The sequence below is a fragment of the Grampus griseus genome, assembly GCF_964374135.1.
Source record: "Grampus griseus genome assembly, chromosome: 3".
Classification (NCBI taxonomy): domain Eukaryota; kingdom Metazoa; phylum Chordata; class Mammalia; order Artiodactyla; family Delphinidae; genus Grampus; species Grampus griseus.
The window spans coordinates 126,670,540-126,688,487 of NC_139019.1; the positions used below are offsets into that span (position 1 = coordinate 126,670,540).

General features: G+C 49.2%; 1 protein-coding gene across 2 annotated transcripts in view; it reads right to left on the reverse strand.

Annotated features, from left to right (window-relative positions):
- CCDC69 (coiled-coil domain containing 69) overlaps positions 1–5,663 on the reverse strand; it is a 37,401-nt gene extending 31,738 nt beyond the window's left edge. For both annotated transcript variants that reach the window (XM_082652489.1, XM_082652491.1), the window contains exon 1: positions 5,513–5,663. In XM_082652489.1, coding sequence (XP_082508615.1) covers positions 5,513–5,560 — 48 coding nt within the window. In that variant the 5' untranslated portion in view covers positions 5,561–5,663. The remainder of the gene's footprint in view (positions 1–5,512) is intronic.
- Positions 5,664–17,948: the final 12,285 nt, after the last annotated feature.

Genomic DNA, 17,948 nt, shown 5'->3' on the forward strand with positions numbered 1-17,948 from the left:
ATTTGAAGTTTTATCTTTTCGGCCCTTTTTATAATAAAAAAAACACACGTGATGACGTGAAGCATGGGCCCCAAACTCAACACCCAACTGAGGCAGCAGTGGAAGTCCTGAGGTGCCTGGGGGCATCTCAGGCTCTCAGGGACCTATGGTAGCTGATTGGGAATTCAGCTACAAAGGAACAGAATTAAAAAACATGTACATGTGCAGAAAGTGTGTTACCAAAGGTTGTGTGTCCAAGGCAAGAGTTTATTAGGAATTATTCTGATGGGTTTCACGTCACAGGGCACAGGTGTCTCTTTATAACATAGAAATCTGGCACTGAACCTCACAAGGTCGTCAGAGGTCATATATATGGAAGCCTGTATTGACTTTAACTAGCATGATTTTTCCGGTGTGGGGGGGCATCATTTGGGGGGTTGGGCAAAGCTCAGAGGCCACATACACAGCAACGTCCCCACAATGTTTGGGACAGAGGACTCAGTGCCAGGGAAAGGCAGTTTCCTTTCGTAGACCCTCTGTCCCACCCTCAGCAAAGCAAGTTCAAAGGTCAGATTTGCCCTGCTCCTACCGACCAGGTGTCAGGGGCCCTGCCTCTTGTGTACCCCATTCACCCTGACACAGTGTCTGGCCCCCATTCACCTTCAAAACCCAGCCAAGATGACATCTCTCCCTGGAGGCCCTCCCTCCCCCAACCTCTCCCCTCTGACAAAAAGGCACAGTCTCCCGGCTTAGGAGGAAAACACAAGGGTGGGTAGGAGTGGGGAGTGTAAATAACCAAGTGTCCAAACTGGTTCAATAAGCCACAGAACATCCACAGGACATTAGGTGGCCATTAAAAATCACATTTCCGCGGACTATTTAACATGGGAGAACGCCCCCAACAAAATAGTAAGTAACTAGAATATAATCATTTAAAATATATTCCCAGGGACTTCCCTGGCAGTCCAGTGGTTAAGAATCCACCTTCCAATGCAGGGGACGCGGGTTCGATCCCTGGTCGGGGAACTAAGATCCCACACGCCGTGGGGCAACTAAGCCCCCGCGCTACAACTACAGAGCCCACGAGCTCAGGAGCCCTCGCGCCACAACTAGAGAGAAGCCCGCACGCTGCAACCAAGACCCGACGCAGCCAAAAAACAAATGCATAAATATATATCAAATAAATAAATAAGATAAAATATCTTCCCAATTCTGCAAAAACAGTCACATTCACATACATCATACATGGAGGAAAACAGTAGAAAGAATGCCACTGAAATGTACACAGAGGCTACCTCTTCGTGGTGAGATTAAAAACTCCTTTAAAACTTCTTTATACTTTTCCAAATTCTGAAATTTTTAGTCATCACAATAATGAGGTGTCTTGCGTGGAATCCTAAGTGCTTCCTCGTCCGAGGCTTGCGTCCCCTCTTCTATTTTTGCCACAATCGCAGCTGACCTCTGCTTGAACTACTCCAGGATGGGGAACTCACTACCCTTCTTCCTGGTGAGAAGTAGAATCTGGCTCCCTGTAGCTTCCCCTCATTGGCCACAACTCTGCCTCCTGAAACCAGAGAACAAGGCCGTGCCCTGTGCCCGTGCCTCTTGACAACACTTCAGAGGTTGGAAGGCAGTGGCCAGGCTCCAGGCTTCATCTTCCTAACCCAACAGCCTGCCAAGGACATTAACGTCCCCCTGTCTTCCGCAACCCTGTTTGCTTTCCTTGGGTACAATCCAGGCGGTGATGTCCTCACCCACATTCTGTCTTATCGAGGGTGTGCCACTTACCAGTTGGTGTATCAGGGGCTCTACTACATGCATTCTTTCATCTAATCTTAGAACCCTATGACTCAGGAGCTAACATCACACGTATTTTACAGATGAGGAAACTGAGGCACGGAAAAGCCAAGTCCCTTCCACGGTCACTTAATGGAGCCAGGACTGAAGTGGCACCTGGCCCAGAGTCGGACAGCTGAGTTAATAAATGAATATGTGGACCCAGTTCTAAAGCCCATGTCCTTAGTGTCTATGGTTTTGTTTCAGAATTAGCTGTGCCCGTGCCAGGCTCTCCCATGGTGTTCACTTCTGCATCTCTGCCTCTCACCTGGCCTGCTACAATGGAAACCCTCCTGAAGGGCTACTGACCACAGAGAACCTGTTGCACGAGGCATGTCTCCGGGAGCAGTGCTGAGCCAGGGTCTCTGATGCGCTGCTCAGAGCTGTGGCGCCAGAGCTGAAGCCCTGGGGGCACCAGGCACACATACAGGGGACTGACCATGAGGCACTAGCTGTCCCTCCCCACGTTGGGCCCAGACGGGTAACCTGTTGGGGATGGAAGGCCCCTGCGTACTCTCCATGTCACTCCTACAGGCAAGTCCGTGGGCTTGCTTCCTCGGCCCTTCCCCTTTACGTCCGGCCTTCTCCCAAATCCTCCCAGGGATGTGGCCACATCAGCCACAGTCTCTGCCAAAAAGGGTTTCGGAAGGACCACACAATGCAGGTGGTTCTTTGGTATCCACATCCAGCCTGCTAGGCATCCTCACTCATTTTTTCACCAGGATTTCAACTTTCCCCAAAAGTCCCCGTAACAGCCCCAGGTCAGGCCTCTCCGTGGGATCTAGGACGGCTGGTCAGCTAAGGCCACCAGGCACTGTTGACCACAGGACTCAGCAAGCCCTCAGGGCCTGGCCCCTGGAGGGACCTTGAGAAGTCCTAGTGGTCAAGCCCGTCCCTGGCCAGCGAAGTCCCCGCTGAGAGCGCCGGCCTCATTCCTCACAGCTGGCCACGCCCACTCTCCACAACCAGCACTGTCACTCTGCTTCTCGGGCTCAGCCGCTGCTCAGACTGACCTTTCTACCTCGACTGGGCAACTCCTACCAAGCCTTCAACACTCAGCCACGGCGTGCTCAGCCCTCATCCAAGACGCCTTCCTGTGTCTCTCAAAGCCGGATGAGATACTCCTGCTGCACCCTGGGCTAACCCCTAGTCTGGCTCTCCTGTGGCCCTCATTCACTCACTCAAATATTTATGTAGCACCCGCTCTGGGCTCTGTGCGGGGCAGTGGGCACTAGCCGGGGAGGGCAGAAAACCAGGCCCCACTGCAAAGCTTGGCCACCAACTGGCTAGGGGACATCACTCCTCCCTTGAACCTCAGTCTCCTCCCCTGTAAAGTGGGGAAGATTCGGCAGCTCAACCTGGCTTCCAGGCTGCCGTGAGGTCGGCAGGATGTGAAAGTACTCTGTCAACTGCCACTCAGGGTGAGTCACTGTTGTGACCTGAGCCTCCTGCGGTCTGAGCTCATTTTTGTACATCCCATCCTCAGAGGCCCCCTCCCCCCCAGGGGGCTGAGAGCCTACTGGGGATGAGCTTGGAAGCTCACGCCTTCTAGTGGTTGGCACTTGGATGAGAAACTGGGCAGGAGCACAGCACAAAGGGATGGAAACGGGCGTGAACTTTAAACAAAATCAGCTTATAAATCCTGCCACTCAGGGGCAGGGGCCTGGCACTGCTGGGGCAGGAAGAAAAGCCAGGCTGCTCTGAGGCAACAGGGTAAAGGCTTTAAATGCCAAAGGGCTTTGGAATCAACAAGAAGCCACTGGAAGCACCGAGTAGGGGCAGAGACAAAGAACACTGGGCTAGGGGACTGGACACCTGGGCTCTACTCTAAGTTGCTCTGTGACCTCAGTCAAGACCCTTCCTTCTCCAGGCTTTAATCTCCTATCTGTATGTTGGGTGCATCAGCCCAGGTGGTACCCAAGGCCCTTTCCCACAGGGATAGTCTCTGCTGACTTCACTTGCCCTTCACAGCTTGAGACAGGGGGTCCAGTTCAGGCTGTGCCAGGGACAGACAGGGACAGCTGGCGAGGCTTTCAGAAAGGCCACGAGGCCAGGGAACCCATGCTCACTGTGGTCTCCTCTTCTGGACTATGGAAGAGTCAAGGCCTGGAACAGGGCTCCTCCTCCAGTCTCCTCCCACCACTGTGTAGACGGAATTCACCCTTGGCCCACTTTGCAGACTGAGAGAGCAGAGAACACCGGTGCAGAGAACACAGATTCTCAGACTCTTAGAAATCATCCTGCTCATCGCCCTCCCTCTCCATATAGAGGGAGAAACTGAGGCCCAGAGAGTACTAATGGCTCACTTGGGGTCACACAGGATGCTTGTGGCAGAGCTAGGATTAACACTGCGGATCATGCCCACCTATCACCAGTTTGTTCTAAGTCTCAAGCCAGGCTCAGGTTTACGTGCGCATCATCCCATCAGCCAGCCTCTGCTTCCACTGATGGAGGCAAGCCTCAGTTTCCCTGTTGGAGCCAGGGAAGACAGGAGGGTTTCTGGGTCAGAGCTCGGTGAGGTTTCTTGAACTGGGAATAAAGGAAGAGCAAGGAAAGCGGAGGAGGCACTGTACTTGGGACAGAAACTCTTCTCCCTGGACTAGGCACAGGGCAGGAAATAGAATCACCCAGGTTGGGGACAGTCCTGCATTCTCAATAAGTAGAAAAGCTTGTGCTCAAGCACAGGCAACGCAGCAGACACTCAAGTTCAATGAAAAATGACTAAATAGTGTCACAGGGTGTGTGGGGGGGGCGGGGGGGGGGCTCTTGAGGTCTCAGGGGACTGATCATCAAGTTTATAGGACCACCTATTCCCTCCTGGCTGGAGGGCAGGCAGTCGTAGGAAAAAGGCTCAGGACTTGAGGGTCCTCCCTTCCCTCTCTGTGCCTCAGGGTGTCCTCTGGTTCCAGACTCTGAACCTTCTGGGCTTGTCAGAACCCAAGGGGCAGCTGGTCCCACTGCAAGAAACCCGAGTAGAGTCTCCTGGGCCCTGCCCCAGCTCGGAGGCCCCTTGGGGGAGGGACAGGAAGGGAGGGAAGGGAAGCAGAAGGCGGTAAATCTCCCCCCTCGTTGGCCCCTCCCAGCTACCCTTAGGACAGCCCACATGCACCGGCTCCGGGGCCTGAAAAGGCTCTATACCAGCACTTCTCAAACTTGTAATCACCTGGGCATCTTGTTAAAAGGTTCTATTTTAGTAAGTCTGGGGCACAGCCAGAGATTCTGCATTTCTAACAGGTTCCAGGTGATGCCGATGATGTAAAGCCGTGGACCACTCTGCGTCCGAGTAGCGGCCCTAGAGATAATCTGCCTCTTAAAGGTGGGAAAACCCAAGGCCCAGAGAGGTCGAGTCACATGTCCACGGCCACACAGCGAGCAGCCCCAGACCGAAGGAAAAGGCACCTGCCATAGGCACTAGACATTTCCCCAGCCCGCCAGCCGGAATCAGCTGCCCTTCCCGGGCCCTGGGGCCGTGTTTGTAAACTCGGCTGCCCCGCGCGGCTGAGCCCAGGGCCGTGAGGGAAAGAGCGCCGCCCGGCCGAGTCTTCCCCGCCTCCCTCCGCGCCGGCCTCTAGCTGTTCTGCGTCCGGCATCCCCGGCCGACCCGAGGGAACCCGGGGCACCGAGGGTCCCCTGAGGCGGAGTGGTTCCGCACCCTCCTTCCCCTCCGAAGACAAACTTCTCCGCCGGCGCCCTTTACCTTTTTGGGGGGTTTGCAGCAGCTCAGCCTGCTGTCTCCGCAGCCCATCCTCCTCGGGGGACTCCCGGACGCCGCCTCCCAACTCCGGGGCCCCCAGAGGACCCTGCCGTTCTGGCCCCGCTGCCGGCTCCGCGCCCGCCGGCCGGGGCTGCCGGCGAGACCCTGAGACTGAACCTGGAAGCGCAGACTTGAGCGGGAGCTAGGACGGCCGCGCGCCGTAAATACTCGAAAATCAGGGCCTCAGCGAAGCCGGCTGGGCGCGCGGAGCCGCCGCCTGAGCAGGTGACCAGAATCCTTGTAAATGATAGAAAACTCGGGCCAGGGCCGAAAAGATCCCTACGATCAATGGATTCCTTTCCAGGCCCGCAGCAGAGAAAAGGCCAGGAAAAAAAAAATTAAAACAATTATTTAGTAAACGCAACAGCTACCATTTATTGAGTTGTCTCTGTCCCGGCTTCTCTGCACATATTATTTCGATTTCTTGCAATCTCCTTGCAACAAAGGTATTAGTTCCTCCATTTTACAGGTGAGGAAAATCAGGCTCCGATATGTGATTTGCCTAAGCTCACAAAGCTAGTAAGTATCAGAGCCCAGATAAAAATCCAGTTCTAACTCCAGAACCTAAGCTTCCAAACATTTCCCTACAAATACATAATAATGGGAAGTTTAATTGTAATGCCTCCCCACTTCTGGGTCCACAGCTCCTTCCAGCTCACAAACACCTGTAATATTCTACTCTATCCATTTTGAATCGATGTTGCCCATCACAACTTCGTGAGGCAGACAGGCAGATGCAGGGAGAATAAGGGATGTAACATGTCAGAGTCTGGAAAAAAGAACTTTTGTTTACCCTTGCTTTGTTACTAGCTGAGGTTTCTGGGAGTGGCAATGCAGGAAAAAGACACCTAACTTTGAAAATCAGTGTGAGTGTGTACCACTTGGAAGGATGTGCTGATGAAAGGGACTTACAGTCTTGAAAGGGAAAAGAAAGTGAGACCACTACAGAACTTCCCCCTCCACAGAGTAAAAACCCAATTGCAGCAGGTTCAAAGAAAGGAAACTGAGGACACAGGTGATATTAGTTTCTCGGGAAGAAGAATAAGACGGTGGTTCACAAGGTGTGGCCCCCAAATCAACAGCATAAGCACTACCAGAAATCTTTGATAGAAATACAAATTCTCAGACCCCACCCAGACCTACAGATCCTAAACTCTGGAGATGGGGCTCAGCAATCTCTAGCTTCCTAAGCCCTCCCAGTGATCCTGAGCCATGCTTATGTGTGAGAACCACTGCTGTAGGACGCGCTGAACAGGTAATGAGGAAAGAGTATCTATTTAAATTAACAATGATTATGAAACAGTGCTCATGATTTACTAAAAACCCAAACCAACAAACAAGCAAAAAACCAGAACAAAGTAAATATCCAAGAAAAGGAGCTTGGTTAAAAAAATTATGATATATCCATAAAAATAGAATGTCATGTAACCTGCTAAAATACTTATGAGGATGAGGTTTTTAAATGTCATAAAATGTAACAAATTCATTCTTATTTTTAAAAAGTGTTCATAGTGATTACCTATGAACACCCTCTCATGAGGGTGAGAGTTTGGATATTCATTTTCTTATGTTAAAAAAATGAGTATACACTTCTATTATAATAAGAAAATTATTGTCATAATAAGAAAAATGTTCTCGAAAAAATATGTTTTTAGGGCTTCCCTGGTGGCGCAGTGGTTAAGAATCCGCCTGCCAATGCAGGGGACACGGGTTCAAGCCCTGGTCAGGGAAGATCCCACATGCCGCGGAGCAACTAAGCCCGTGTGCCACAACTACTGAGCCCACGTGCCACAACTAGAAGCCACCGCAGTGAGAAGCCCACACACTGCGCAGCAACGAAGACCCAATGCAACCAAAAATAAATAAATTTTAAAAATATATATGTTTTTAAACCCAGGCATGAGATTGAGACTAGTTTTTCACCATCAAGTGGGTAAGGATGTGAAATCCCAAGGAAATAGACAATGATTGTGAGGAGCTAGGTAGGAAAGCAGTGTAAAGGACAAACAGGGCCAAAAATGTGTAGGGAGATCATAACCAGTAATGTCTTGGGTGATCCTGAACCTGTTGTTTCTCTTTTTGGAGAGTTTCCCATCTGAACATCGAAGAGTTGAACTTTCTAAAAATGATCTGGAATTTTAATGTCAGCAGTTGGAATCAGTAACTTGGCTGGTGGGTAGGAACCAGGAAGGCAAATTCTGTTCCCAGAGACTCTGTTCTCAGGAGCTCTTGCCTCCGGCTTCTTTAAGCTTCCTGGGAGACCAGGCTCAGATTTCCTATGTTCACACAACTGGCTTTTTGGTTATGTGCTTTGAAGTTCCACCTGAGAAAAAACCCTAAGGAGTTTTTTTTTTTTTTGCTTTAGGAACTTGAGTTTAAATAAGTTACTAATGAGATTTCTGGTGGTGGTCGTGCCAGTCAGGTTATGTAAGGTTTTGCTGCAGTGATGAAAAACATGCAAATCTCAGCAACTTATGAGTGAAGCTAAGTTTTGCTCACACGACCCGTCTGGCATGGGGAGGCCGAGGGCTCTGCTTCACAGAGATATCCGACACCATTCTAAGATGCAGCCATCCCAACTCCATGGCTTCAGGGTTTGCCAGGCCAAGAGAAGACAGTGTATGGAGAATGGCGCATGGGGTCTTAAATTCTTCCACTCAGGAGTGACACACATTAAGTCCACTCACATTTTATTGGCTAAAGCAAGTCGCATGGTCATGCACAACTTCGAGGGGATGGAGAAGTGTAATGTGTGCCCAGAAGGAGAAGAGAACCAGAAATACTGGTGAACAGCAGAAATGTCTACCACAGTTAGCCATCAACAAGCAGGTACTATGATGTGCCCATTTCTTGGGCAAGTAGGGTAACTGACTCATCCTGGTCTGCTCAGGATTTCCCCACTTTCAGCACTGAAAGTCCCATGTCTCAGGAAACTCCTCAGTCCTAGGCACACTGGGATGGTTGGTCACCCTATGGGCAAGGACAGTGAAGACTCAGTTCTTATCTTGAATTAGTTATAATCTATTTTCTTGACATTAGACCTATACATAGGAAAAAGATGGGAAACTTACAAAAACAGGTTACAAAGCAAATGTCAAGTTGAATATTGCATGCAAGAAGTATTAGCATTAAAAGGAGATAAGAGACAGTGGTGGATGGGGATGGGAAAGGAAGACTTCCTGGAGAAATACTAAAGCCAAAAGCCATTCATGGCAAAAGGAATCCTAGAATCTCAGGCTGGGATGGGATCTGATGCTTCACTTCTGTTGCTTCTAACTCAGATAAATCTCTTTTATAATTTCCCTTCTATAATTACCTTTCCTACTGTATTTGTGCAGTCTATGTTTGAATACTTCCAGTGATGGGGAAATCACTACCTATCTTTCCATATCTAGGGGGAAGAGGAGAAGCAGGAAGGAGTAATCACAAGAGGGAGGAACAGCATGGGTCAAGTGGGGGTAGAGTGTGGAGGCTGGGGAGTTGGGGAAAAAGGAGGAATTAGTGTTGGTGACTAAGTTGTGTGTAAAGGGACAAAAGTGGAGGATGGGGTGAGCAATTTTGGGGAAAGATTGGAAAGAACAATATGGGAATTATCTTGAACACCTTTCATATGAAAAGTACAATACACTCACACATAAAAAGTTTCGCCTAGAATTTCAGGAATTTCAGGGCTCCCTGCAGCCCACACAGTGGGGCTGTGTGTGGATCCCAGGTTAAGAACCTCTCAATGCAATGGTCGCTAAACATCATTCTAGCCCTGAAAGCTTTCTCTGTGTGGGTTCCGACTGAGCCCAATTGTTTCCCAAACATGTTGTCTGCCCAGAGTAACTTTCTTTACTATCCACCTGTGTGAGTTACCATTCTACCTGTACATCAGGAAACAACTCAAATGCCCTCTCCTGACAAAAGCCCTGCAGCACCTGTTCTACGACTCTTTTACTTGTTTGTGTGCTCTGTGAGTCCTCCCTAATGGACTACGGGTTACACAGCTCTGCCTCCTGCCTCCTTATGCCACCTGGTCCTTAGTAGGTCATGGCAGAGACTTCCAGTCACCTTACTCAACTTCCATTCTTCTCTCTTCCTTAGTGATGGAATCCTGATAGTCTCTGGGTCAGGGGTGTGCTACTTCCTCAGTTTCACTTGCATCAAGGGGTGCTCAGTGATATGTAAGGGGGCATTGCTGGTTGGGGCTTCCAGGACAACATTTAACAGAAGAATGACTCAGCTGGGAGCAGGTCTCCCCCTTTTCTTGTCCCCGCTTTTCCTGCCTGGAATACAGACATGATGGAATACAGCCATTTTATTACCCTGAGCAAGAAGGTGGAAGGAGCCTTGATCTCTGATGAACTGATGGAGCCCCAGTCCCAGCTTTTTTTTTTTTTTTTTTTTTTTGCGGTACGCGGGCCTCTCACTGCTGTGGCCTCTCCCGTTGCGGAGCACAGGCTCCGGACGCGCAGGCTCAGTGGCCATGGCTCATGGGCCCAGCCGCTCCGCGGCATGTGGGATCTTCCCGCACCGGGGCATGAACCCGTGTCCCCTGCATCGGCAGGCGGACTCTCAACCACTGAGCCACCAGGGAAGCCCCCAGTCCCAGCTTTGATCAACCACTTCCTAATATTTTCACGTAATAGAATAAACAACAAATTTGTTTAAGCCACCGCCACTGAGATCACTGCCACTGAGATTCTGTCCCTAGCAGCAGAATGCAATTTCTAACCAATTCATAGGTCACTAATTAACATTTGTTATATTGAATTTAATTAGAATAATTTACTCTTGGAGATACTGTAGGTACCCCAGCTTCAGTTCTGGAAGTGGGACACGAGGCTCTGCTGAGAAAGTTATCCTGGATTTGCCAGACTCTTGATGGAAATGTTGGTTTTGACAACTTCCTCCTGGAAATATATGTAAGAGAAGGAAATGAGTGGGGACCTAAAATTGTCGAGTTCTTAGGCTTCTATTGGAGTGTTTCTCAGGGAACGGGCAGGCTCATGTGCTTCAGAATCACCTGGATCCTTTTCCCATCTATTCAGTCAGGCCCTGGAGGGCTGAGTCTGAGGAATTTTCCCAATAAAATTTGAAGCTTATTGCTCCGGTTGTTGTGGTAGGTTATCTCACCAGGGAATCAAATTATTACATTAATTATATCGAATTGTGTTGAACTGAATTAATAGGGAGGTCTTTGGAAAGGAGAATTGAGTCTGAGTAATGCTAATGAGCAAGAAGCCATCCCTGCCAATTTTCCCAGAAGACCTGTGGCTTGGGTCTTGGGGCTGCCTTGGGAGAGGAGGCAAGATTCACTTTACCACTTTCTTTATGCCAAGAGTGAATTCATGCCACCAATCATTGGTTAATGCTTTCTCTGTTCGATGAAGTTTGGATGGAGGTCTTCAAGGAGCTTCTGTGGTGATGCAGATTAGGAGGGTACAGAGCATCACCTAGGGATTCTAGGGAAAATTACACATCACCTCTTTAAGTGGGCTCTAGGGTCTGGAGGCTGCTAGTAAACATTTCTTTACATCAGTAGTTCTCAAAATGTGGTCTGGGGATCAGCAGCATCGGCATCTCTTGGAAATGGTTAGAAATGCAAATTTGGGGGCTCCACCCCAGACGAGCTGCCTCAGAAACACTGGGTATGGGGCCCAGGAATCTGTGTTTTACGAGTCCTCCAGGTAATTCTGATGTCTGCTTATGTTTGAGCTACTTTCAGCCTTTATGTCCTCCTGCCAGCCATTTAAAAAAAATTAATTTTAGGGCTTCCCTGGTGGCGCAGTGGTTGAGAGTCCGCCTGCCGATGCAGGGGACACGGGTTCGTGCCCCGGTCCGGGAGGATCCCACATGCCACGGAGCGGCTGGGCCCGTGAGCCATGGTCGCTGAGCCTGCACGTCCGGAGCCTGTGCTCCGCAAAGGGAGAGGCCACAGCAGTGAGAGGCCCGCATACTGCAAAAAAAAATTAATTAATTTTATTTATTTATTTTTGGCTGTTGGGTCTTCGTTGCTGCACACGGGCTTTCTCTAGTTGCGGCGAGTGGGGGCTACTCTTCGCTGTGGTGCGCGGGCTTCTCATTGCTGTGGCTTCTCTTGTTGCGGAGCACAGGCTCTAGGCGCGCGGGTTTCAGTAGTTGTGGCGCGCGAGTTCAGTAGTTGTGGCACATGGGCTCTAGAACGCAGGCTCAGTAGCTGTGGCACATGGGTTTAGTTGCTCCACAGCATGTGGGATCTTCCCGGACCAGGGATTGAACCCGTGTGCCCTGCATTCGTAGGCGGATTCTTAACAACTGCACCACCAGGGAAGTCCCTGTCATCCATTTTTTAATGGGCACAGAGATGAGAGATGGAGCGAGGTCCTGGGCTCAGTGAGTCTCCAGTAAGCCCCATTTTCCATGTTTGAGACATCCTTGGCTGGGCTGAGTGTCTGGTTTCCAGGCCACTCCTAACCGTGCCCTTCCTGTGACACACAGAGGACTGTTCCATGGGTTCTGAGCCAGGCCCTGAGCCATCTCACATCTAGGGACTAAGGGTGAGTCCTTCCAGATAGAGTCCCCTGATGATCAGTTTGTTTGTTTAAATGTAATTGAATCATGGGACTTCCCTGGTGCTCCAGTGGCTAAGGCTCCACGCTCCCAATGCAGGGGGTCCGGGCTCTATCCCTGGTCAGGGAACTAGATCCACATGCCGCAACTAAGAGTTCGCATACCGCAACGAAGATCCCGCATGCCACAACTAAGACCCGGCACAGCCAAATAAATAAATATCAAAAAATTAAAAAAATGTAATTGAATGAGCAGGACTTCAACACTAGCTGAGCTTTCCGGGCCTATATCAAGGATGGATATTGATTTGTCTGGCTGGAAGTCGGCCATCTACCTGTCCCCTCCTGTATGCCCCAGACTGTTTGCACCTTCCGCACGTTCCCACCCAACATCATGTTCTCAATTCCATTCGGTTCCAAAGAAACTTACTGTATATTTTTAGTGCAATCCCAGTTTCCACCAGCCCATCTCATTTGAAAAATGAATATTTTTCCACCTATATCATTTGCTATGTAATCAAAATTTAAGCAACCCTTTTTGAACAGATAACTGCCCTAAACCTCTCTTTTCTGGAAAACTCATGTTTCCTGCCCTGATGCCACCTTCCTTGCTCCACTCCAATGGGAGCATCTTACCCACAGGGAACTAACTGGAGTGAGAGTTGGAAGATGGTGAGGCAGGGACTGTTTGCCAAGTCAAAAATTGGAGCACACGATTTAACAAAGGAATTTGTGACATTTATATTCTTTATTGACCTGATTCTATTCATTTACTCTTTGCCAACATATTGGAATTTCTAGGACAGCTAAACGGTTTATGGGGACAAGGAGGCGGAATATTTGTAAACGGGAACAGAACACATGAGAAACATGATCCAGCTCCAAGGCTTAAAACCTAACTGTCTACAAGGCTGGGTAGGTACGTAAATGAGAAGAGGGCAAAAGACAGGGGTGGGGTTAAACTGGGGCCACACACCCCTCTAAAAGGAGCACAAGTGGATGTGTTGCGGTGGATGGTTGTTAGAAGGAAGTGAAACTCCAAGCTGGCCTGACCTTCCGATTTGTCAAGAGAAATTAGAAATCTGGGGGTTTTTTTAAATGTAAAATTTGTCTCTCTCTCTCTCTCTCTCTCTTTCACACACACACACACACACACACACACACACACCATCATGCAAGCTAAACAAAATATTTGCAGGAGGTTACATAGCTTCTGGTTTAGGTAGACAAATAATGTAACAAGGGGTATGGAAAAATACCATGGAAGCAAAAGGAGTAACGAACTCTATCTGGGAGGAAAGGGAAGGGCAGGCTTCCTCAGGGATGTGATGGTTGACCTGGACTGTGTAGATTAGGCCAGGATTCTTCTTGTCAAGAAAGTGGGGACGTATAACTCTGTGAGGGGATGACTGTGTTAACTTACATTATTGTGCTGATCATTTTGCAATATATATATATATATATATATACACACACATACATACTTATGTATACATATATGTATAAAATTTTTAAAAAAAGGAAGTGGAGAGAACATGCGTGCCCAGTGAGCAGTACTGCATTGGTTTTTAGGGGGGCTCAGCCGCTCTGTGTGGCTGGAGTACTGGGTGAGGTTAGGGAAGGAGTGGGACGCAGATGGACGGGACAGCCTCGAAGGCCCTTCTCACGCCGCATGTGGGATCTTAGTTCCCCGACCAGGGAATGAATCCATGATCCCTGCAGTGCAAGTGCAGAGTCTTAACCACTGGACCACCAGGGAGGTCCCTGACCAAGACATTCTTTTTTTTTTTTAACATCTTTATTGGAGTATAATTGCTTTACAATGGTGTGTTAGTCTCTCCTGTATAACAAAGTGAATCAGCTATACATATACATATATCCCCATATCTCTTCCCTCTTGCATCTCCCTCCCTCCCACCCTCCCTATCCCACCCCTCTAGGTGGTCACAAAGCACCAAGCTGATCTCCCTGTGCTATGCGGCTGCTTCCCACTAGCTATCTATTTTACATTTGGTACTGTATATATGTCCATGTCACTCTCTCACTTTGTCCCAGCTTACCCTTCCCCCTCCCCATATCCTCAAGTCCATTCTCTAGTAGGTCTGCGTCTGTATTCCCATCTTGCCCCTAGGTTCTTCTGACCATTTTTTTGTTTGTTTTTTAGATTCCATATATATATGTTAGCATACAGTATTTGTTTTTCTCTTGCTGACTTACTTCACTCTGTAGGACAGACTCTAGGTCCATCCACCTCACTACAAATAACTCAATTTCGTTTCTTTTTATGGATGAGTAATATTCCATTGTATATATATGCCACATCTTCTTTACCCATTCATCTGTTGATGGACACTTAGGTTGCTTCCATGTCCTGACTACTGTAAATAGAGCTGCAATGAACATTGTGGTACATGAGTCTTTTTGAATTATGGTTTTCTCAGACGTTCTTACTTTATCCTGTGGGCAATGGGAGTGGCACGATCAGATTGGCGTTATTCACGGTCACTCTGGGGACTCAGGTGGAGGGCAGACAGAAAGCTCTCTCCTGGAGCCATCAAACATCTCCTGGAATGGTTCAGGTGGGAACCGGGGCGGTTCCTAAAGGCACTTCGGTCCAGAAGGCCTGCAGCCCCCAGGTCCAACTCTGGCCCTGCCCCCACTGGGCTCCCAGCCTGAGATACTATGGTAATGAGGCAGGTACTGCAAAGGAGGCAGCGGAGCTTGGGTGCCGTGGGGTAGGCAGAGGGCAGTTTCCTTTCCTATTGGCCTGGGAAGTGGCTGTAGCAGCCAGCAGTGCTGTGGTTACCAGGGCCTTGGGTTTCAACACAAAAACATGTTTGTTTTTGAAAAAACGTTGCAATACCTTTTAAATCAGCGCCTTGGACAGGATCCAAGGACAGTAGCAAGGACCAGCCTCTGTGGTACTTCTTAAAGAAGTAGCTGCAGAGGGAGGGAGCCTCGGAACCTGGATTGCTGGGAGAGCCCAAGTTCAGGCAGGGCTTGGAAGGTGGGCAAGGTGGAAGGAGATCAGATCTCCAGGTCACCCCATTTCCACTCTTCCTTCCTTAGGACACTTTTGCATCCAGAGCACTTGAAGATGAACAGTGTTCCGAGCTGTCCTGGAAAACCAGAACTAGTGGGTAGGGTAGCCCAGGAATGTGGGGTCCAGCTCCTTGGGAAGGAAGACCTTCCAACTGGTCCAAGATTCAGGGGTCTGGCTTGACAGGGAGTGAGGTCCCCATTGTGGGAGGTATGCAAGGAGAGGCTAACATTGATAGGGCATGTTGGAGAAAGTACTGCAAGGGCCTGCTGAGATAGGGGTCCTGAGGGAATGGGTGCTCAGATCCACTGTGATTGTGACTGGAAGGGGTATTTATTGTGGTCCCCCTTCAGAGACAGTAGTTCTTCCTCAAAGGAATCAAGATTGGCATTCAAGGGGTTTCCCTGGTGGCGCTGTGGTTGAGAGTCCGCCTGCCGATGCAGGGGACACAGGGTTCGTGTCCCGGTCTGGGAAGATCCCACATGCCGCGGAGCAGCTGGGCCCGTGGGCCATGGCCACTGAGCCTGTGCGTCCGGAGCCTGTGCTCTGCAACAGGAGAGGCCACAACAGTGAGAGGCCCGCGTACCGCAAAAAAAAAAAAAAGAAAAGATTGGCATTCAAGAGACTTTCATTCTAGTACATGTTGATGGGAATGTAAAATGGTACAGTCGCTATGGAAAACAGTGTGGACAGTTCTCAAAAAATTAAAAAATATGGTAATATGATCCAGCAGTCTCACTTCTGGGTATATAGCCAAAAGAATTGAAATCAGGACCATGAAGAGTTATCTGCACTCCCAATGTTCACTGAAACATTATTAACAAAAGCCAAGATATGGAAACACCCAAATGTCCACTGACAGATAAATGGTTGTATGCATACAACCAAAGTTTAGTTAGCCTTTAAAAAGAGAGAAATTCTGCCACTTGTGACAACATGGCTGAACCTGGAGGACATTATGCTAAGTGAAATAAACCAGGCACAGAAGGATACTGCATGATTCCACTTGTATCTCAAACAGTCTCAGAGAAGCAGGGAAAGGTGGTTCTAGAGATCTGTGGTACAACATAGGGTCTGCAGTTAACGATACTAAAGTATTGTGCTCTGAAACACTTGTTAAGAGAGTGGATCTCATGTTTCGTGTTCTTACCACAAAAACGAAACCAAAAAACAAAGGGGCACAAGGAAACTTTCGGAAGTGATGGCCATGTCTATTACCTTGCCGGTGGTGATGGTATCAGGGGTGCGTGCATATGTCCAAACTCATCTAATCATGTATGTTAAATATGTACCTTTTTTTTATATATCATTTATACCTCAAGAAAGTTGTTTTAGAAAAGAGAGAGACTTTCATTCTGATCCTTGGCTTGCTATCGATTTGCATTTTGACCCTGGATAATTCACATACATTCACTTCTCTAGCCTCACATCTCCCCACCCCACACTTTACCCAGTGCCTGGCATGGAGTAAGCACTAGCAAAGATTTGGTTTTTGTTTGTTTTGTTTTTGTAAATTTTAAAAACTCCTACAGTATATATACATATATTTTTTGGCCGTACCACACAGCTTGTGGGATCTTTTTTTTTTTTTTTTTTGCAGTACACGGGCCTCTCACTGTTGTGGCCTCTCCCATTACGGAGCACAGGCTCCGGACACGCAGGCCCAGCGGCCATGGCCCACGGGCCCAGCCGCTCCGCGGCACGTGGGACCCTCCGGGACCGGGGCACAAACCCGCATTCCCCGCATCGGCAGGCGGACTCTCAACCACTGCGCCACCAGGGAAGCCCAGCTTGCGGGATCTTAATTCCCTGACCAGGGACTGAACCCGGCCCCCAGCAGTGGAAGCGTGGAGTCCTAACCACTGGACCACCAGAACATTCCCAGCAAAGGTTCGTTGAACAAATGAATGAATGGATGAATTAGCTGGATTGGGTCCGAAGTTGGACTGGGATCAGCAGGCCTCAGATGCTGCCTGAACCTCCTGAAATTACATTTACAGCTCTGCATGTATGAGCAATTCAGGTTTTTTCTGGGTAGAGGGTCTGTAGCTTTAATCACTATTGCCATCATTTATGGAGGATTTGTTACAGCAAGCTAAGGTCTGTACATATTTTATCACATTTAATCTTCAGGAACCATGAGGGAGGTTGGAGGGGTTACTATTTCCACTGTACTAAAGTGGAAACTTGGGTTTGGGGAGTGTAAGGACTCGCTTAGGGTCATATACTGGAGTCGAACCCAGGTGCACGAGACTCCACAAAATAAGCTGTAAGCCACCGCGGTAAATTACTACAGCTTCTCAGAGGGATCTGTGACCGCAGAAGATGAAAACATTCTAGGACCCTGGAGTTCTATTTCTCTGTGGGACTGTGGGGAATGGGGAGAAAGGGGTGGAGGTGGAGGAGGAAGCCAGCCAGCCAGCCGGAGCAGGACAGCGCCCATGCCAGCAAGGGCTGCTATTTAGAGCAGCCCCAGAGCCCCCAGAAAGGATGATAAGGGGTAGGCAGGGAAGAGCAGTTGTAAGAGGAGCCCGGGGAGGGGGAGGCAGCCATCTCCTCCCCCGCCCCTGCTGCCTCCAGCTCACCCTGCCGCCTGATGTCTAAATAAGGCTTAGAAGCACATTCTAGGCAGCTAAAAATAAACTCTGGCTCCCCCTCCTGCCCTTGGGCTTTGGCGACCTCCCCAGCCCCGTCAGGGCTCCCCTGGGCAGGACCAGCTCTCGGAGCCCGCCCTTGCCGGAGCTATAGAATCTTGTGTCGCTGAGGACCCCAGGGTTCTGGTGGGAAAGCTTCCCACCGCAAGAAG